This window comes from Rhinolophus sinicus, chromosome 18, assembly GCF_057876585.1.
Source record: "Rhinolophus sinicus isolate RSI-liver-muscle chromosome 18, RSI-T2T, whole genome shotgun sequence".
NCBI lineage: Eukaryota > Metazoa > Chordata > Mammalia > Chiroptera > Rhinolophidae > Rhinolophus > Rhinolophus sinicus.
Window position 1 is genome coordinate 82,429,084 of NC_142518.1, and position 15,789 is coordinate 82,444,872.

Genomic DNA, 15,789 nt, shown 5'->3' on the forward strand with positions numbered 1-15,789 from the left:
AGCCCCAGGCCACTAACCTGCCCATCCCCCGCAGGCTCATGGCCGGGCGCTGGGAGGCAGGTTTGCAGGTGATTGTGGTGGCTGCGGGTATGGTGCTGCAGAGCCCTTGCGCTCTTCCCCAGCCCTCCAGCGTAGCAACCTGACGTCGGGGAGCCAGGGCAGCGTTGGAGCCACAGCTGGCCAAGGTGAGAAGTGCATTGTATGTGCGTGTATGTTAGGGAGAGAGAGCTGGGGGGAGTCTGGTACTGCTGGGTTCTAGATTTGAGTCCTTGGCCTCATTTATTGCAAAAAAAAAAAAAAAAAAAAAAAAAAGCAAATTTTTATTCTGAATATGCAAAACATTAAAAATACGGATCTTTCCACCATCTAGGAGACTATACTTTCTGGGGCCCCTCCGGTGAACAAATTCTGTTTAAACTGAGCCTTTTCCAGGGAGTAGGGAGCTCACAGAGGGGGTGAAACTCTCTATCCCCGCCCCTTATCACAGAGATGTTCCCTCAAATTTTTCGGAGAAGACCTGAGCAGACTGGATGTCAAAAATTCGGGACGGAGGGATTTTGCAGATTGTGAAGTATGTTGGAAAGAGATAATTCGATTTGGCTAAGTGTATCCGAGGCGAATTTTAAGATTAGGCGGGATAATGGTTTGACAATCTGTTTGCTCTCCTGGGATCCAAATTAATTTCTCCACCCAGTGAAATCATAGGTCTTGGGAAGGTTCCTAATAGCTGAGGGGAACTGGATTTGTGTTTTATTTGTAACTACCAGAAAGCAGCTTCGAGGGGCAGCCGAGTTGGCGCCTGAAGATAGCTATCCCCCAGTTTTGATGAGGAAATGTGTTGAACCAAATCAGGCTAGTGGGTCCCTCCTCCCCCTCCAAAGTGCGCGGGCTCACCCTGGCTCTGTCTTTCTCCCGTTCTCACTCGTACCCCCTCCCCCTTTTTTCCACACTCACGCACATTACATTTCGTGCATTTGGAGCAAAATAGGAATCAAATTCTAGGAATGTTGATCCTGCCGCTGTAGACAGCAGGGCTGGCCTGTCTCGAGTGATCCCTGAGGAATTCCCCTCCCGCCAGCCCCCCTGCTTTCTTCTCCCACCCGCCCATCCCGCAGGGCTGCGCAAGCACCCCCATCAGCGAGGTGCAAGTCGCCCCCGCCCTCCACTGCAGCTCTGAATTTCAGGGAAGCTTCGACAGAGTTGGGAGGAGGCGAGGACCTTGCTTCTAATTATTGTTAGTCATGAGCTCTTAAAAGTGAGGACTTTGCAAAGAGGGAGCGTCGAATGGAAAGCGAAGGCGCAGGTTGCAGGGAAGTGTTTTGATTCCCAGACAGCTGGGATTTACCACCGGCTGCAAGTGTGTCGACACACGCACAGAAACACGCATACACCCGGACTCTGGGCAGGGAGACCCCAACGCAAGGTGGGCGCTCCAACCTCGGCTTGTCGCCCCTGCCAGGTTGCTCCCTGGGGCTCTGGTCCACCACCCAGACGTTGGAGCACGCGGACCCGCTTCCCTATCCCCGCTTCCCGCTTCCGGGATCTCCGGGAGCTCAGGGCGCTCAGGGCGCTCGCAGTCCAGAGCGTAGCTCACTCACCCCTTGATGCCGCCGCCCCTAGGAAGAGCCGCTAGACTTACCCATAGAATCCGGCAGAGACATGTCGCTGGACCGCTGCTGAGTCAGAGACTGATGCATGGTGAAAGCTGCCCTGTTGCCCTGGCCACTGAAGCTGCTTCACGCGCCCGGACTCAGGGCGCCCCGCAGAGCATCTTACACCGCAGCTGCCGCTTCCGGTCTCTCGCAAAGCTAAGAGAGACTGCCTCTGGTTGCAAGCTGCAGCCCAAATGCCGCCTCCCCCTCCCTTCTCTTCTTCCTCCCTCTGCTCTGGGTGACAGCAGCATTGGCGATCTGAGCAGCGGCTTGCGCTTGCGCAAGCACCCCCCACCCCCAATCTCAGCACCCCCATCCTAGCCTCCCAAGCCAAAGGGAGCCGTCTTAGCCGTTGGAGCCAGGGCTCCACAGAGAAAAGAGGGAGAGGCTACAGTCTGGGGCCAACCAGCCTTCTCTGTAGTTTGGAGAGAGGGTCTTGGGCAAGCATCCTGTTCTAGGATTTATAATTGGGGAGGGGGTAGAGTCAGAGGTTCCGAGCTGAGGAACACACACACACACACACACACACACACACACACACACACACACATTTGTGCAGGTTTGGTCTTAGTGCTTCCAGAATGACATAATGAAGCTGGAGATGATCCAGAGAAGGGCCACTCCATAATCAAAGGGATGAGGGAGGATGGAGGGGGCTGCCATATGTAGACAGATTAAACAAATGCAGACTCTTTAGTCTAGAAAGATGAAGGCTGGGAAGAGATGTGACCAGAGTATATAAAATCATGCAGAGATGGAGAGAGGGAACACAGTCTTATTCACCAGATTCCTGATTATTCTAGAACCCTAAGGGCTAGAAGGAGATTCAGCTCAAACAAATCTGACTGCATCAGCGCCCCAGTTTGTGCTTTTGTTCAAGGTGGTTTTATGTCAAATATCTAATTTTCTCATCTTAGCAGCCATGCAAGGCAGGACGAGGAGGTATCAAGAACCCCATTTTACAAATGAAAAACCTGAGTCTCAGAAAGGATGAAAATTTCCTGTAGTCACCCAGCTAGTATGTGGCAGAGGAGGGATTCGAACCTAGATCTGTTGGACTCCCAGGTTAGTGCTCTTCCTGCTATGGCAGCTGAAACTAAATATTACTCTATATACCACATTGAAAACCTAAGGAATTCATTAGCCCCAAGAGGTGCAATGGATGATAACACAAGCAGCTTTGGAAAGAGTGAAAAAGTCATAGCTGACAGATCCATTCTGGATTGCAAAGGGAAACTGGCGATGAGGTGGGAATGTCCCTGATCTTGGAGGACAGCCAAGTCTTTCTCTTACCTGTCCTTCCAGGCCCCATTAGGATATTGGGCTGGAAGCACAATGTTGTTGGCCCAGAAGTGTGGTTCTGATGTCCTCAGACAGTAGCAGAACAGGATGAGGCCTCCTAGGAGTGCCCCAAGACATCTGTCTGGTGGCCAAGGGAGATAGAAGGTGAGGAAAGGGATAGCAGTGGGCTCCAGCTCCTGGAAACTCAGCCCTGTGGGACTGGCATCCCAGGGAACTGACTTGTTTGAAGGCATCCATTCTGCCCCAGTGAGAGCTCCCCGGTTCCACTTGCCAAATCTCTTTCCAGCGGCCTCTCTCTGGTGATTGCTGCAACCCTCTCTCCATTCCTTCCATCACAAAAAAATCACCTCAGAATCAAGTATAAAACTTTCTGAGAGTTGATGAAATGAAGAAGAGTACTTGTTTTTTCACAGCATTGTTTTGCTAATCTACTTTGAGGCTTTGTTTCCTTATGCAGGAAACAGAACTGAGGGCCCTTGCTCTTTCCCATCTTCCAAAAGAAGAAAAATTGATTCCTGAAGGTTAAAAAGGAAGCCCTTTGTAAAGAACTTGGGCACACCCCACGGACCTGACTGAACGCTGTGTCAGGTATTATTAGCAGCCTTACACTATAGATATGGTTTAGAAATCTATGATATATGTCCTAGATAGACACAAGATACCCACTGTTATAGAGGTGTGTGTCTTAAGCATACTTGGTTTACGAGGTCTGACAATTAAGTTTGCTAACTTGTTGCAACGATGTTGCTAAACTTTTTTGATATCAGAGGGATTATTCATTATGAATTTGTACCAACTGGATAAACATTTAACCGACTTTACTATTTGGAAGTGCTGAAAGGGCTGTGTGAAAAAGTTAAACAACCTGAACTTTTCGCCAACCATTCATGGCTCTTGCATCACGACAAAGCACCAGCTCACACAGCACTGTCTGTGAGGGAGTTTTTAGCCAATAAACAAATAACTGTATTGGAACACCCTCCCTACTCACCTGATCTGCCCCCAATGACTTATTTCCTTACCTGAAGATAAAGGAAATAATGAAAGGAAGACATTTTGATGACATTCAGGACATCAAGGATAATATGATGACAGCTGTGATGGCCATTCCAGAAATAGTTCCAAAATTGTTTTGAAGAGTGGACTAAGCGCTGGCATCAGTGCATAGCTTCCCAAGGGGAGTACGTCGAAGGTGACCGTAGTGATGTTCAGCAATGAGGTAGGTAGCAGTTTTTCTAGGATGAGTTTGTGAACTTAATTGTCAGACCTTCATATGTGTCAGTTTCCATGAGCTCCACAAAGGCAGAGATAAATCCCATATTTGTACTCTTGCCATGTTTGTCTTCAGTTCTGTTTACTTATCTCTTCCCCACTCTAAGTATCTCATATTTAATATGAGGAACTCTGGCAATCAGCACTGATTTCTCAGGAATACTTCATAATTAACTGACTTTGTTTCTGTGAAAGTAGCCTTGAAGAAAACAGGGGTTTACACAGGCTAGAAAAAAACTGTTTTACACCTTCTTTAAAGATTTTTATCTTCCCTATAGCAACCATATCGCTAGAAATCTCTAAAGAAGCCAAATAGAAACTTGTTACCACGCTGGTTTCAGAGGGACAGAATGAGGCCTTTTCGCTTTTGAGAGAAGCACATTACTCATCAATTGACAGAGAATGCATATGTAATTTGACTTTTGTAATCAAAACCATAAACTAGTGAGGTGACCTTAATGGGGGTGAGCCTTGGTTTATGTAACATCTGTATTCCTGAATCTTCTGTGAAAATTAAACATTATTTTAGAAAGTGTTAGAGGAGTTGGCTATTTAAAAGACTTGCATGTTGTATATTTCCTTTGGATAATCTCTTGAGGTATGTACGGGACTTGGAACACAGCAGGCTCTCAGTCAAGTTAAAAAGAGACCAGTAGCAGTGACAATAGCCGCAGCTCAGTGAGTAGTAGCAGTCTTCTCCCCAGAGATGGTATGCTTGTTTGGACGGAGGAGCTGGGATAAGGGGAGGGACTAGAATGGGAACACGGAAAAAACAACAACCCATTTCAACCAAGCCTAGATCAAAGACCCCCTTTCCTAAAAAAAAAAAAAAAAAAAAAAATGTTTTAACTCAGAATGAGCGGGACAATTAAAAAGCAGAGGAAATTTTTCATGACCTCCATTCTGATTTTCTTCATGTCAAAACAAATGTGGATTTGATACATAAATAGGCTCATAGTAAAATTGACCAATAGGCATGCCACCTAGATGAAAGAACAGCTCTTTCATGCCAGTGAAGGCTACTATAAAACTGCTTGGTTAGCTTCTGATAAAAAAGAAATCATTAAAGCGACTTAAAATAAATCCCTTTCACTGCAAGCTTAATCAAGCTTACAATGTTACTCTAGGTTGCAAACTGTTTTATAGCACAAAGAAACATTTGTCAATGGGGCTTCAGCCTGCTTCTCTCCATCTTCTTCAAACTAATGACCAGAGTGTTCTTCAGAAGCCTTCATTCAGAACACTAGAAAAATGCCAGAAGGCGCTCAACATTCACCCAGGGAATAGCCATAGCCCTCGAACACTTCCTTGTCTGGGTGATTAATTTGACTAGTTAAATTACCATAATACCTTCCTGATTCTAAATTTGGGACTGTGGGGCAGAGGGATCATGTCTACATGGATATATACACACACATGCATATTTTAAATGGTGGCCACACAACTATTCACAAATGCATACACATACACACACACACACACACACACACACACACACACACATCCCAGCCATTCTCTCTCCACCCTGGTTATCACCATCCACCTCTCAATTCCCAGACTTGAATTGACCAAGGATATAAAGGAAGCTTTAGAATAATAGAGAACCTCAGAGTCCAAACATCCCTAATTGAGGTTGGAGTTGAGCCTACTAGACTACCTTAGGTCAATGCCTGGTACCCAGTGCTCTCACCACAAGCAGCTGAATCTTCACTGATGAGAAGCATGGCTATGGTGTGATTTCACCCACGAAGCTTTACTGGTTCCCATTGTCAGCTGGTCATTATCTTTGCGTACCAGGAGGGTCACCATAGCACCAGGGAACAAAACTGGTACTTGTCTTCAATTTGTTATTGTTTTCTTCCTATTCTCTGACATTCTTTAGTTACCAAACACTATATCATAAGTGTTTTCCAATACCAATAAGAAATTTTTGATAACTTGATTTTAAATGGATGGAGGATCATCTATTTACCATTCGCTATTATCAAATATTTTCATTTTTCTTAATTAAAGTTTATTGGAGTGACAATTGTTAGTAAAGTTACATATATTTCAGGTGTACAATTCTGTATTACATCATCTATAAATCATACTGTGTGTTCACCACCCAGAGACATTTCTCCTTCCATCACCACACGTTTGATCCCCTTTACCCTCATCTACCACCCCTCACCCCGTTACCCTCTGGGAACCACTAAAATATTGTCTGTGTCTATGAGTTTTTGTTTCTTTGTCTTGTTTGTTGTTTGCATTTTATATCCCACATATGAGTGAAATCATATGGTTCTCTGCTTTTTCTGTCTGACTTATTTCGCTTAGCATTATAATCTCAAGTTTCATCCTTGTTGTCACAAATGGTCCTATTTCATCTTTTCTTACCACCGAATAGTATTCCATTGTGTATATATAACACAACTTTTTTATCCATTCATCTAGCGAAGGACATTTTGGTTGTTTCCATGTCTTGGCCACCGTAAATAAAGCTGTAATGGACATTGGAGCACAATTGTCTTTATGTATGAATGTTTTCAGATTTTTTGGATAGATACCCAGGAGAGGGATTGCTGAGTCATATGGTAATTCTATTCGTAATTTTAGAGGAACCTCCACACTGCCTTCCATAATGGCTGCACCAGTCTGCATTCCCACCAACAGTGTATGAAGGTTCCTTTTTCTCCACAGCCTCTCTAACACTTGTTAATGTTTGTCTTGTTGATGACATCCATTCTAACTGGGGTGAGGTGATTATCTCATTGTGGTTTTTATTTGCATTTCTCTGATGATTAGTGATGTTGAGCATTTTTTCATATGTCTATTTGCCATTTGTATGTCCTCTTTAGAGAAATGTCTCTTCAGGTCCGCTGCCCATTTTTCAATTGGGTTGTTTATTTTTCTGTTGTTGAGTTGCATTACGTCCTTGCATATTTTGGCTATTAGCCCCTTATCAGAGGCACTGTTTGCAAAAATCTTCTCCCATTCAGTTGGTGGCCTCTTTATTTTGTCGATGGTTTCTTTTGCTGTGCAGAAGCTTCTAAGTTTCATATAGTCCCATTCGTTTATTTTAGCTTCAACTTCCCTTGCCTTTGGAGTCAAATTCATAAAATGCTCTTTGAACCCAAGGTCCATAAGTTTAGTACCTATGTTTTCTCCTATGCAGTTTATTGTGTCAGGTCTTATGCTTAAGTCTTGGATCCATTTTGAATTAATTTTGGTACATGGCAACAGATAGCAGTCCAGTTTCATTCTTTGGCACGTGGCTTTCCAATTCTCCCAGCACCATTTATTGAAGAGGCTGTCTTGTCTCCATTGTATGTTTTTTCCTTCTTTGTCAAAAATTATCTGTCCACATTTATGTGGTTTTATTTCTGGGTTCTCAATTCTATTCCATTGGTCTATGTGCCTGTTTTTCTGTCAATACCATGCTGTTTTGATTACTGTAGCTCTGTAGTACAAGCTAAAGTCAGGGAGTGTGATACCTCCAGTATTGTTCTTTTTTCTTTTTTTAATTTTATTTTATTAAATTTATTGGGGTGACAATTGTTAGTAAAATTACATAGATTTCAGGTGTACAATTCTGTATCACATCATCTTAAATCCCATTGTGTGTTCATCCTTTTTCTTAAGATTGCTGTGGCTATTCGGGGTCTTTTGTGGTTCCAAACACATCTGATGATTTTTTGTTCTATTTCTTTAAAAAATGCCATTGCGATTTTGATGAGGATTGCATTAAATCTGTATATTACTTTGGGTAGTATGGCCATTTTAACTGTGTTGATTCTTCCAATCCATGAGCATGGAATGTCTTTCCATTTCTTTGTGTCTTCTTCAATTTCTTTCATAAATGTCTTATAGTTTTCAGCATATAGGTCTTTCACATCCTTGGTTAAGTTTATTCCTAGGTATTTTATTCTTTTTGCTGCAATTGCAAAAGGAATTGTTTTTTTGTATTTCTTTTTCTGAGCTTTCATTGTTAGTATATAGGAATGCAATGGACTTTTGTACGTTGATTTTGTAGCCAGCAACTTTACTGTATTCGTTGATTGTTTCTAATAGCTTTTTGGTGGAGTCTTTAGGGTTTTCTATATATAGCATCATGTCATCTGCAAAGAGTGACAATTTAACTCCTCATTCCCAATTTGGATGCCTTTTATTTCTTTCTAGCTTTATTGCTCTCGCGATGACTTCCTACACTATGTTGAATGGCAGAGGTGATAGGGGACAGCCCTGTCGTGTTCCTGAATGTACAGCAAAGGGCTTCAGTTTTTCACCATGAATTCTGAGATTAGCTGAGGGTTTGTCATATATGTCCTGTATTATGTTAAGGTATTTTCCTTCTATTCCTATTTTATTAAGTGTTTTAATCATAAATGGATGTTGTGTCTTGTCAAATGCTTTTTCTGCATCAATTGATATAATCATATGATTTTTGTCCTTTGTTTTTTTTATGTGATGTGTCACACTGATGGATTTGCATCTGTTGAACCATCCTTGTGCCCCCGGGATGAACCCCACTTGGTTGTGATGAATAATCTTTTTAATGCATTGCTGCATTCGATTTGCTAGAATTTTGTTTAGGATTTTTGCACCTGTATACATCAGAAATATTGGTCTGTAGTTTTCTTTTTTTGTGTTGTCCTTACCAAGTTTTGGTAGCAGTGTAATATTGGTCTCATAAAATGAGTTAGGGGTACTGTCTCTTCTTCAATTTTTTGGAGGAGTTTGAGCAGGATTGGTATTAGATCCTCTTGGAAGGTTTGGTAGAATTCACTAGTGAAGCCATCTGGTCCCGGACTTTTGCTCTTGGGAAGGTTTTGGATGACTGATTCAATTTCATTACTGGTGATCAATCGGTCTGTTTAGATTTTCCAATTCTTCATGGTTCAGCCTAGGAAGGCTATATGTTTCTAAGAACTTGTCCATTTCTTCTAGGTTATTGAATTTGGTGGCAGATAGTCCTTCATTGTATTCTTGGATGATCCTTTGTATTTCTGTGGCATCCGTTATACCTACCCCGTTTTCATTTCTGATTTTGTTAATTAGTGTCTTCTCTCTTTTTATCTTAGTGAGTCTAGCCAAGGGTTTGTCAATTTTGTTCATCTTTTCAAAGAACCAGCTCTTTGTCACATTAATTTTCTATTGTCTTTCAATTCTCTATTTCATTTATTTCTGCACTGATTTTTATTATTTCCTTTCTTCTGCTTACCTCGGGTTTCATTTGTTCTTCTTTTTCTAGTTCTTTAAGGTGTAATGTGAGGTTATCTATTTGGGATTTTTCTTATTTCTTGAGATAGGCCTGTAATGATATAAATTTCCCTCTTAAAACTGCTTTCGCTGCATCCCAAAAATTTTGGTAGGACGTATTTTCATTCTCATTTGTTTCTATGTATCTTTTGATCTCTCCTCTAATGTCTTCTTTGACCTGGTCATTCTTTAAGAGGATGTTGTTTAACGTCCATGTATTTGTGTTTTTTCCTGCTTTCCTTTTGCTGCTGATATCTAATTTCAAAACCTTGTGATCATAGAAGATTCTTAGTATGATTTCAATCTCCTTAAATTTGCTGAGGCTAGTTTTATGTCCCAATATATGATCTGTCCTTGAGAATGCTCCATATACACTAGAAAAAAATGTATAGTCTGATGTTTTAGGCTGAAGTTCTGTATAAATGTCAATTATGTCCATTTCATCTAATGTGTCATTTAGGGCTGCTATTTCATTATCTATCCATAGCTGTCAATGATATGTTTAAGTCCCCTAGGATAATTGTTTTTTTGGTCAATTACTCCCTTTAGTTCTGTTAATTGTTGCTTGGTATATTTCGGTGCTTCCTGATTGGAGGCATAAATATTGATGACTGTTTTGTCTTCTTGCTGTATAGTCCCCTACACCATTATGAAGTGTCCATCTTTGTCTCCTGTTACCTTTTTCACCCTAAAGTCTGTTTCATCTGATATCAGTATGGCTACACCTGATTTTCTCTGGGTACCATTTGCTTGGAGTGTCCATTTCCATCCTTTCACTTTCAGGCTATGCTTGTCCATGTAGCTGTGATGTGTCTCTTGGAGACAGCATATAGTTGGGTTTAGTTTTTTGATCCAATCTTCTACTCTCTGTCTTTTTATTGGTGAGTTCAGTCCATTTACATTTAGGGTGATTATTGATATGTTAAGAATTCCTATCATTCTGTATTAGTTTTCTTGTAAGACTGTGTCTCCATTGTTTCTTTGCCTTTTTGTTGTTGTCTATTATTTCTGTGTGGTGGTATTCAGTGATTTTTCCCTCTGTTTCTTCTTTAATTACAGTATATATTTTAGTTCAGGATTTTTTTTTTTTTGAGCGGTTACCATTAAGTTTATATAAAAGAAAGTTTGATATTTAGAGTATTCCATTTTCTTCAGCATGCTTACTTTCTCCATTCCCATGTTCCAGTTCAGGCCTTTACTCTACCCCTCTTTATGTTTTGGTTGTCATAAATTGTCCCGGTTGTTGGTGGTCGAATAACCTCCTTTAGTATTTCTTGTAGTGCAGGTCATGTATTAGAAAATTCCCTCAGCTTCTGTATTTCTTGAAATGTCTTTATTTCTCCTTCATATCTAAAGGATATCTTTGCTGGGTATATTAGTCTTGGCTCATGATTTCTCTCTTTCAATAGCTTGAATATTTGGTTCCACTACCTCCTGGCTTGTAGAGTTTCTGCTGAAAAGTCTGGTGATAATCTAATGGGCTTTCCTTTGAAAGTTACCATCTTCTTTTCCCTGGCTGCCTTGAAGATTCTTTCTTTGTCATTGATTTTTGACAGCTTCAGTACAATGTGCCTTGGAGAAGGCCTGTTGGGATTGAGGTAATTTGGTGTTCCATTTGCTTCTTGGATTCAAGCATCCAGTTCTTTCCACAAGTTTGGGAAGTTCTTATCGACTATTTGTTTGAATATACTCTCTGTTCCCTTCTCGTTTTCTTCTCCTTCTGGTATGACCATTATTCTTATATTGCTCTTTCTGATGGAGTCATGAAGTTCTTGCAGAGTTTTTTCATTTGTTTTAAGTCTCAAGTGTCTCTGTTCTTCCTTCTGTGTCATTTCCAGATTTCTGTCTTCGATGACACTGATTCTTTTGTCTGTCTGGTGAACTCTATTACCTAAGCTGGCTATTTCATTCTCCATTTCTTTTATTGAGTTCTTTATTTCCAGAAATTCTATTTGTTTCTTTTTTAATATTTCAATCTCTTTGGTAAAATGTTCATTTTGTTCTTTGATTGTATTTCTGAGTTCATTAAACTCCTGTCGGTGTTTTCTTGCATCTCGTTGAGGTTTCTAAGAACTGTAATTTTGAATTCTCTGTCATTTATGTCACGTATTTCTAAGTCTTTAAGTTCATTTTCTGAAGACTTTTCATTTTCTTTCTGAGCTGCCTTGCTACTTTGGTTATTCGTGGCAATTAATGAATTAGTACTTCTTTTCCTAGGCATCTACAGGAGTGGTTTCTGTAACAAGTTGATAGGTAGTAGTCTTTCTTCTGCTTTCCTGTAGGTGTTGGTGGAATGTTTTATTTTCTTTCTGACTGCAGCCTTTTATTCTCTCACGTTATAGTGTTATATTTTCTCTGCACTCTTCTGGCTTCTCACAAGGTGGGGGGATTCCCTGGCAGGCAGGCTTCTCTTTGGTGAACAGGTCACCTGGGTCACAGGGCACCACCTCCATGGGGAGATGTGGAGAGCTTCTGAAGTTCCAGAGCTCTTCTTGCACCAGTTTCAGACCCTGTGTTTCAGTGGCTCTGTTTACTCCTGCAGGGATCTGCCCAGATAGATGGGGACAGGGGCTGGGTGGGGTGCGGGGGGTGGCTCAGAGCAATGGCGGCATCCACCATCATAGCCAGTCTTGCACCCAAGGCTCCCTCCCGTTTGGCAGAACTAGTTGGGGTGAGTCCATGGCTGCAGATCACAGTTCTCAGAACTGGCAATATTCTGTTCTTTTGATCTGACACTGCTACCATTCCGCTTATAGCACTGGGCAAGTGGGGGCGGGGCGAGCTCTGGGAAGGTGGGGAAGTGTCGGCTAGCCTTCTAGCCTGTGCCTTCCATCCTCTGCTTGGCAGTGAGGGTAAACCGCCATTTTCACCATTTTTGCTCAGTCTTTGCTCCGAGATCTCTGTCGTGAGCAGTGGGTTCAGCTATGTTATATGTTGATCCCTCAAGCGGAACTGTGGGACATTAGCGGAGCACTAGCTGTCTGAATTCTCCCCTCTCCTGTGACTGCTATAGCTCTGGAATTCAGTGAGCTCAGAGCCCCGAGCTTGGTCTGTGTCCTGCGCCTGCGTGGCCCACGTCTCCGCACTTCCCCCTTCCCTCCTCTCCTACTTGCCCAATTTGTCCACCTTTAGATGATTTCTTTCTTTTTTTCAATTAAAGTTTATTGGGGTGACAATTGTTAGTAAACTTCCATAGATTTCAGGTGTACATTTCTGTAATACATCATCTATATCTCTCATTATATATTCACCACCCGGAGTCAGTTCTTCTCCTATCACCATATATTTTACCTCATTTACCCTCTTTTAGAACACTGCTCCCCCCTTACTCTCTGGTAACCACTATTGTCTATGTCTATGAGTTTTTGTTTCTGCATTTGTTTGTCTTATTCTTTGTTCTTTTCAGTTTTATATACCATATATCAGTGTAATCATATGGCTCTCTACTTTTTCTGTCTGACTTATTTTGCTGAGCATTATAATCTCAAAGTCCATCCATGTTGTTTCAAATGGTGCTATTTCATCTTTTCTTATGGCCGAATAGTATTCCTTTGTGTATATATACCACAATTTCTTTATCCATTCATCTATCGAAGGACACTTTGGTTGTTTCCATGTCTTAGCCACCATAAATAAAGCTGCAATGAACATTGGAGCACACTTGTCTTTATGGATAAATGTTTTCAGGTGTTTTGGGGTAGATGCCCAGGAGAGTGAGTGCTGGGTCATATGGTAAGTCTATTCTTAATTTTTTGAGGAGCCTCCACACTCCATAGAGGCTGCACTGATCTGCATTCCCACCAACAGTGTATGAGGGTTCCTTTTTCTCCACAGCCTCTCCAACACTTGTTACTATCTGTCTTATTGATGATAGCCATTCTAACTGGGGTGAGGTGATATCTCATTGTGGTTTCTATTTGCATTTCTCTGATGATTAGTGATGTTAAGCATTTTTTCATATGTGTATTGGCCGTTTGTATGTCCTTTTTGGAGAAATGTCTCTTCAGGTCCTCTGCCCCGGTTAGATTATTTCTGTTGCGTGTCTCTTAGTCTTCCCTGTCTGCTGCACCAGGAGTCCTTTGTGGAAGTATAGCTGTTCAATTTATCTGTAAATTCCTTGGGAAATTTCAAGAATTTCACCTCATAACACCATTTTATGACTGGAAGTACTTCCAGTAAATTCTTGACAGGCAAATTGAGAAGATCAATCTTTTTCTTACTACATAGAGGAGGTGATTTATTTCTTCATTTTCATTTTTTTCACAGAATTTGAAGGCAACAGAGAACAATAAGGTATGTGGCAATGAATATACTAGCACAATCTTGATATTCAAAAAGGCTAGATAATGCTTTTTTGAATTGTAGAATAAATGTAACAGGTTAATAATCACAAATGTTAAGGTGAGAATGAGGTAAGTTAATTGGTCAACATAATTAACATATTTTATAAACTATTGAAGCAAAAATCAATACAGAAAAAATCACCATATGTTTTACTTTTTAATCAGGGTAAAAGGGCAGGACATGAGTATGAGTGACCTCAAGCCCACAGATGTGTTGGGGGTGATCACTAGGGGAGGTCTCACTGCTTGGATGGCTTGGTTTACCTGCCAGAGATGGCGGGTGGTGGGGATAGGAGTCAGTTAAGTTGTAACTGCCCTGTTTCCTTCCTCTAATTAATTGCAGAGCTCAGTATATCCTTTTTTTTATTCCTATCAAAACATTCATTAAACACTTAATTAGGTGTGGTATTGTGACAGACAGGGGGTGTGAGTGTGTCCAACTGCCTGCTTCAAGTTTGGACTGGAGAGGATTTGTGTAGTAGTTTCTGGGATTCAGTAGGTTTGCTCCCAGTTTAAGGTGCTCCACAGAGCCTTTAAAAATGTTTGCACTTTGTGACCCAGTAATTCCACTTCTGGGAATTTGTACTAAGGAAAGAGAAATCTAGACTAAGATTTATGTGCAAGGATGTACATGGCAATGCTATTTATAATAAGGAGAAAAATTGGAAAAAAAACTTGAAATGCCCCAAATTAGGGGAATGATTAACTAGATGACACCATAGCCATAACATGCATATATTATACAGCTATCACAATTGTGTGTTCAAATGGTAAGATATAGAAATATCCATTAGAGATGTCATCAAAATGGCAGTGTGAGGTGAACCTCTGTAAAGCTCCCAAGGAATTTACAAGTAATCGAACAACAATAACTCCACAAAGGACTCCCTGCACAGCAGACAGGCAAGACGAAGAGACCCACTACTGAATTCACCTAAAGGTGGGTGAATCACGCGAGCAGGAGAGGAGGGAAGGGAGAAGTGTGGAGATGGAGCCGTGGGGGCACAGGACAGAGAACTAGCTCAGTGCTCTGAGCTAGCTGCATCCCGGAAATACAGCAGCTGCAGGAGAGGGAAGAACTCGGATTGCTAGGGCTCCGTTTATAGCCAACAGGGCTGAGGGGACAGCGTATAACATGGCGGAACCCAACGCTCACGGCAGAGACCTCGGAGAAAAGACTGAGGGAACAAGGCTGAAAACGGTGTTTAAGCCCTCACTGCTGAAAAGAGAATGGAAGCCTTAGGCACTAAGATTAGCCGCCCACACCCTACCCTCCCAGTGCTCGCCCCGCCCCACTTGCCCGGCTCTAGAAGCGGAAGAGAAGCTGTGCCAGATCAAAAGAACAGAATGTTTTCTGTTCTGAGAACTGTGGACCCCAAACACAGATTCACAGCCCAACTATTTCCTACAAAGAGGAGGGAGCTGTGGAAACAAAACCAGCTGTGGTGGTGGTCATTGCCATTGCTCTGGGCCACCTCTCACAACTCACCCCGCCCCTGGCCCCACCTATCTGGGCAGATCCCTGCAGGAGTAAAGAGAACTGCTGGAACATACGGGCTCTGAATCGAGCTGGAAGAACTTTGGAATTTCAAAAGCTCTCTGCATACCCACATAGATACTGCGCCCTGTGACCCAGGGGAACTATTAACAGAGGATACTACCAGGGAATCCCCCCATTGTGTGAGAAGCTGGAATAGTGCAGAGAAAATATAGCACTACCGTGTGAGAGAGAAAAAAAGGCTGCAGTCGGACAGAAAATAAAACATTCTACCAACAAGTACTGGAAAACAAAAGAAAGACCTCTTCATATCAACCTGTTGCAGAAGCCACTCCTGTAGATGTCTAGGAAGAGAAATAATAAATCAGTAATTGCCATGAATAACCAAGGCCACAAGACAGCTCAGAAAGAAAGTGGAAATTCTCCAGGAAAGAAACTTAAAGATATGGAAATATGTAACTTAAATGACAGAGAATTCAAG

The 15,789-nt window shown here is 41.9% G+C and overlaps 1 protein-coding gene across 3 annotated transcripts in view; it reads right to left on the bottom strand.

The window, feature by feature from the left end:
* Positions 1–1,911, bottom strand: part of TMEM255A (transmembrane protein 255A) — an 80,489-nt gene extending 78,578 nt beyond the window's left edge. For 2 of the 3 annotated variants that reach the window (XM_019719288.3, XM_019719287.3), the window contains exon 1: positions 1,640–1,896. In XM_019719288.3, the coding sequence (XP_019574847.1) occupies positions 1,640–1,697 (58 nt within the window). In that variant the 5' untranslated portion in view covers positions 1,698–1,896. Of the gene's footprint in view, positions 1–1,639 lie in introns of all 3 variants that reach the window. The other variant, XM_019719285.2, reaches the window with a different exon arrangement.
* Positions 1,912–15,789: the final 13,878 nt, after the last annotated feature.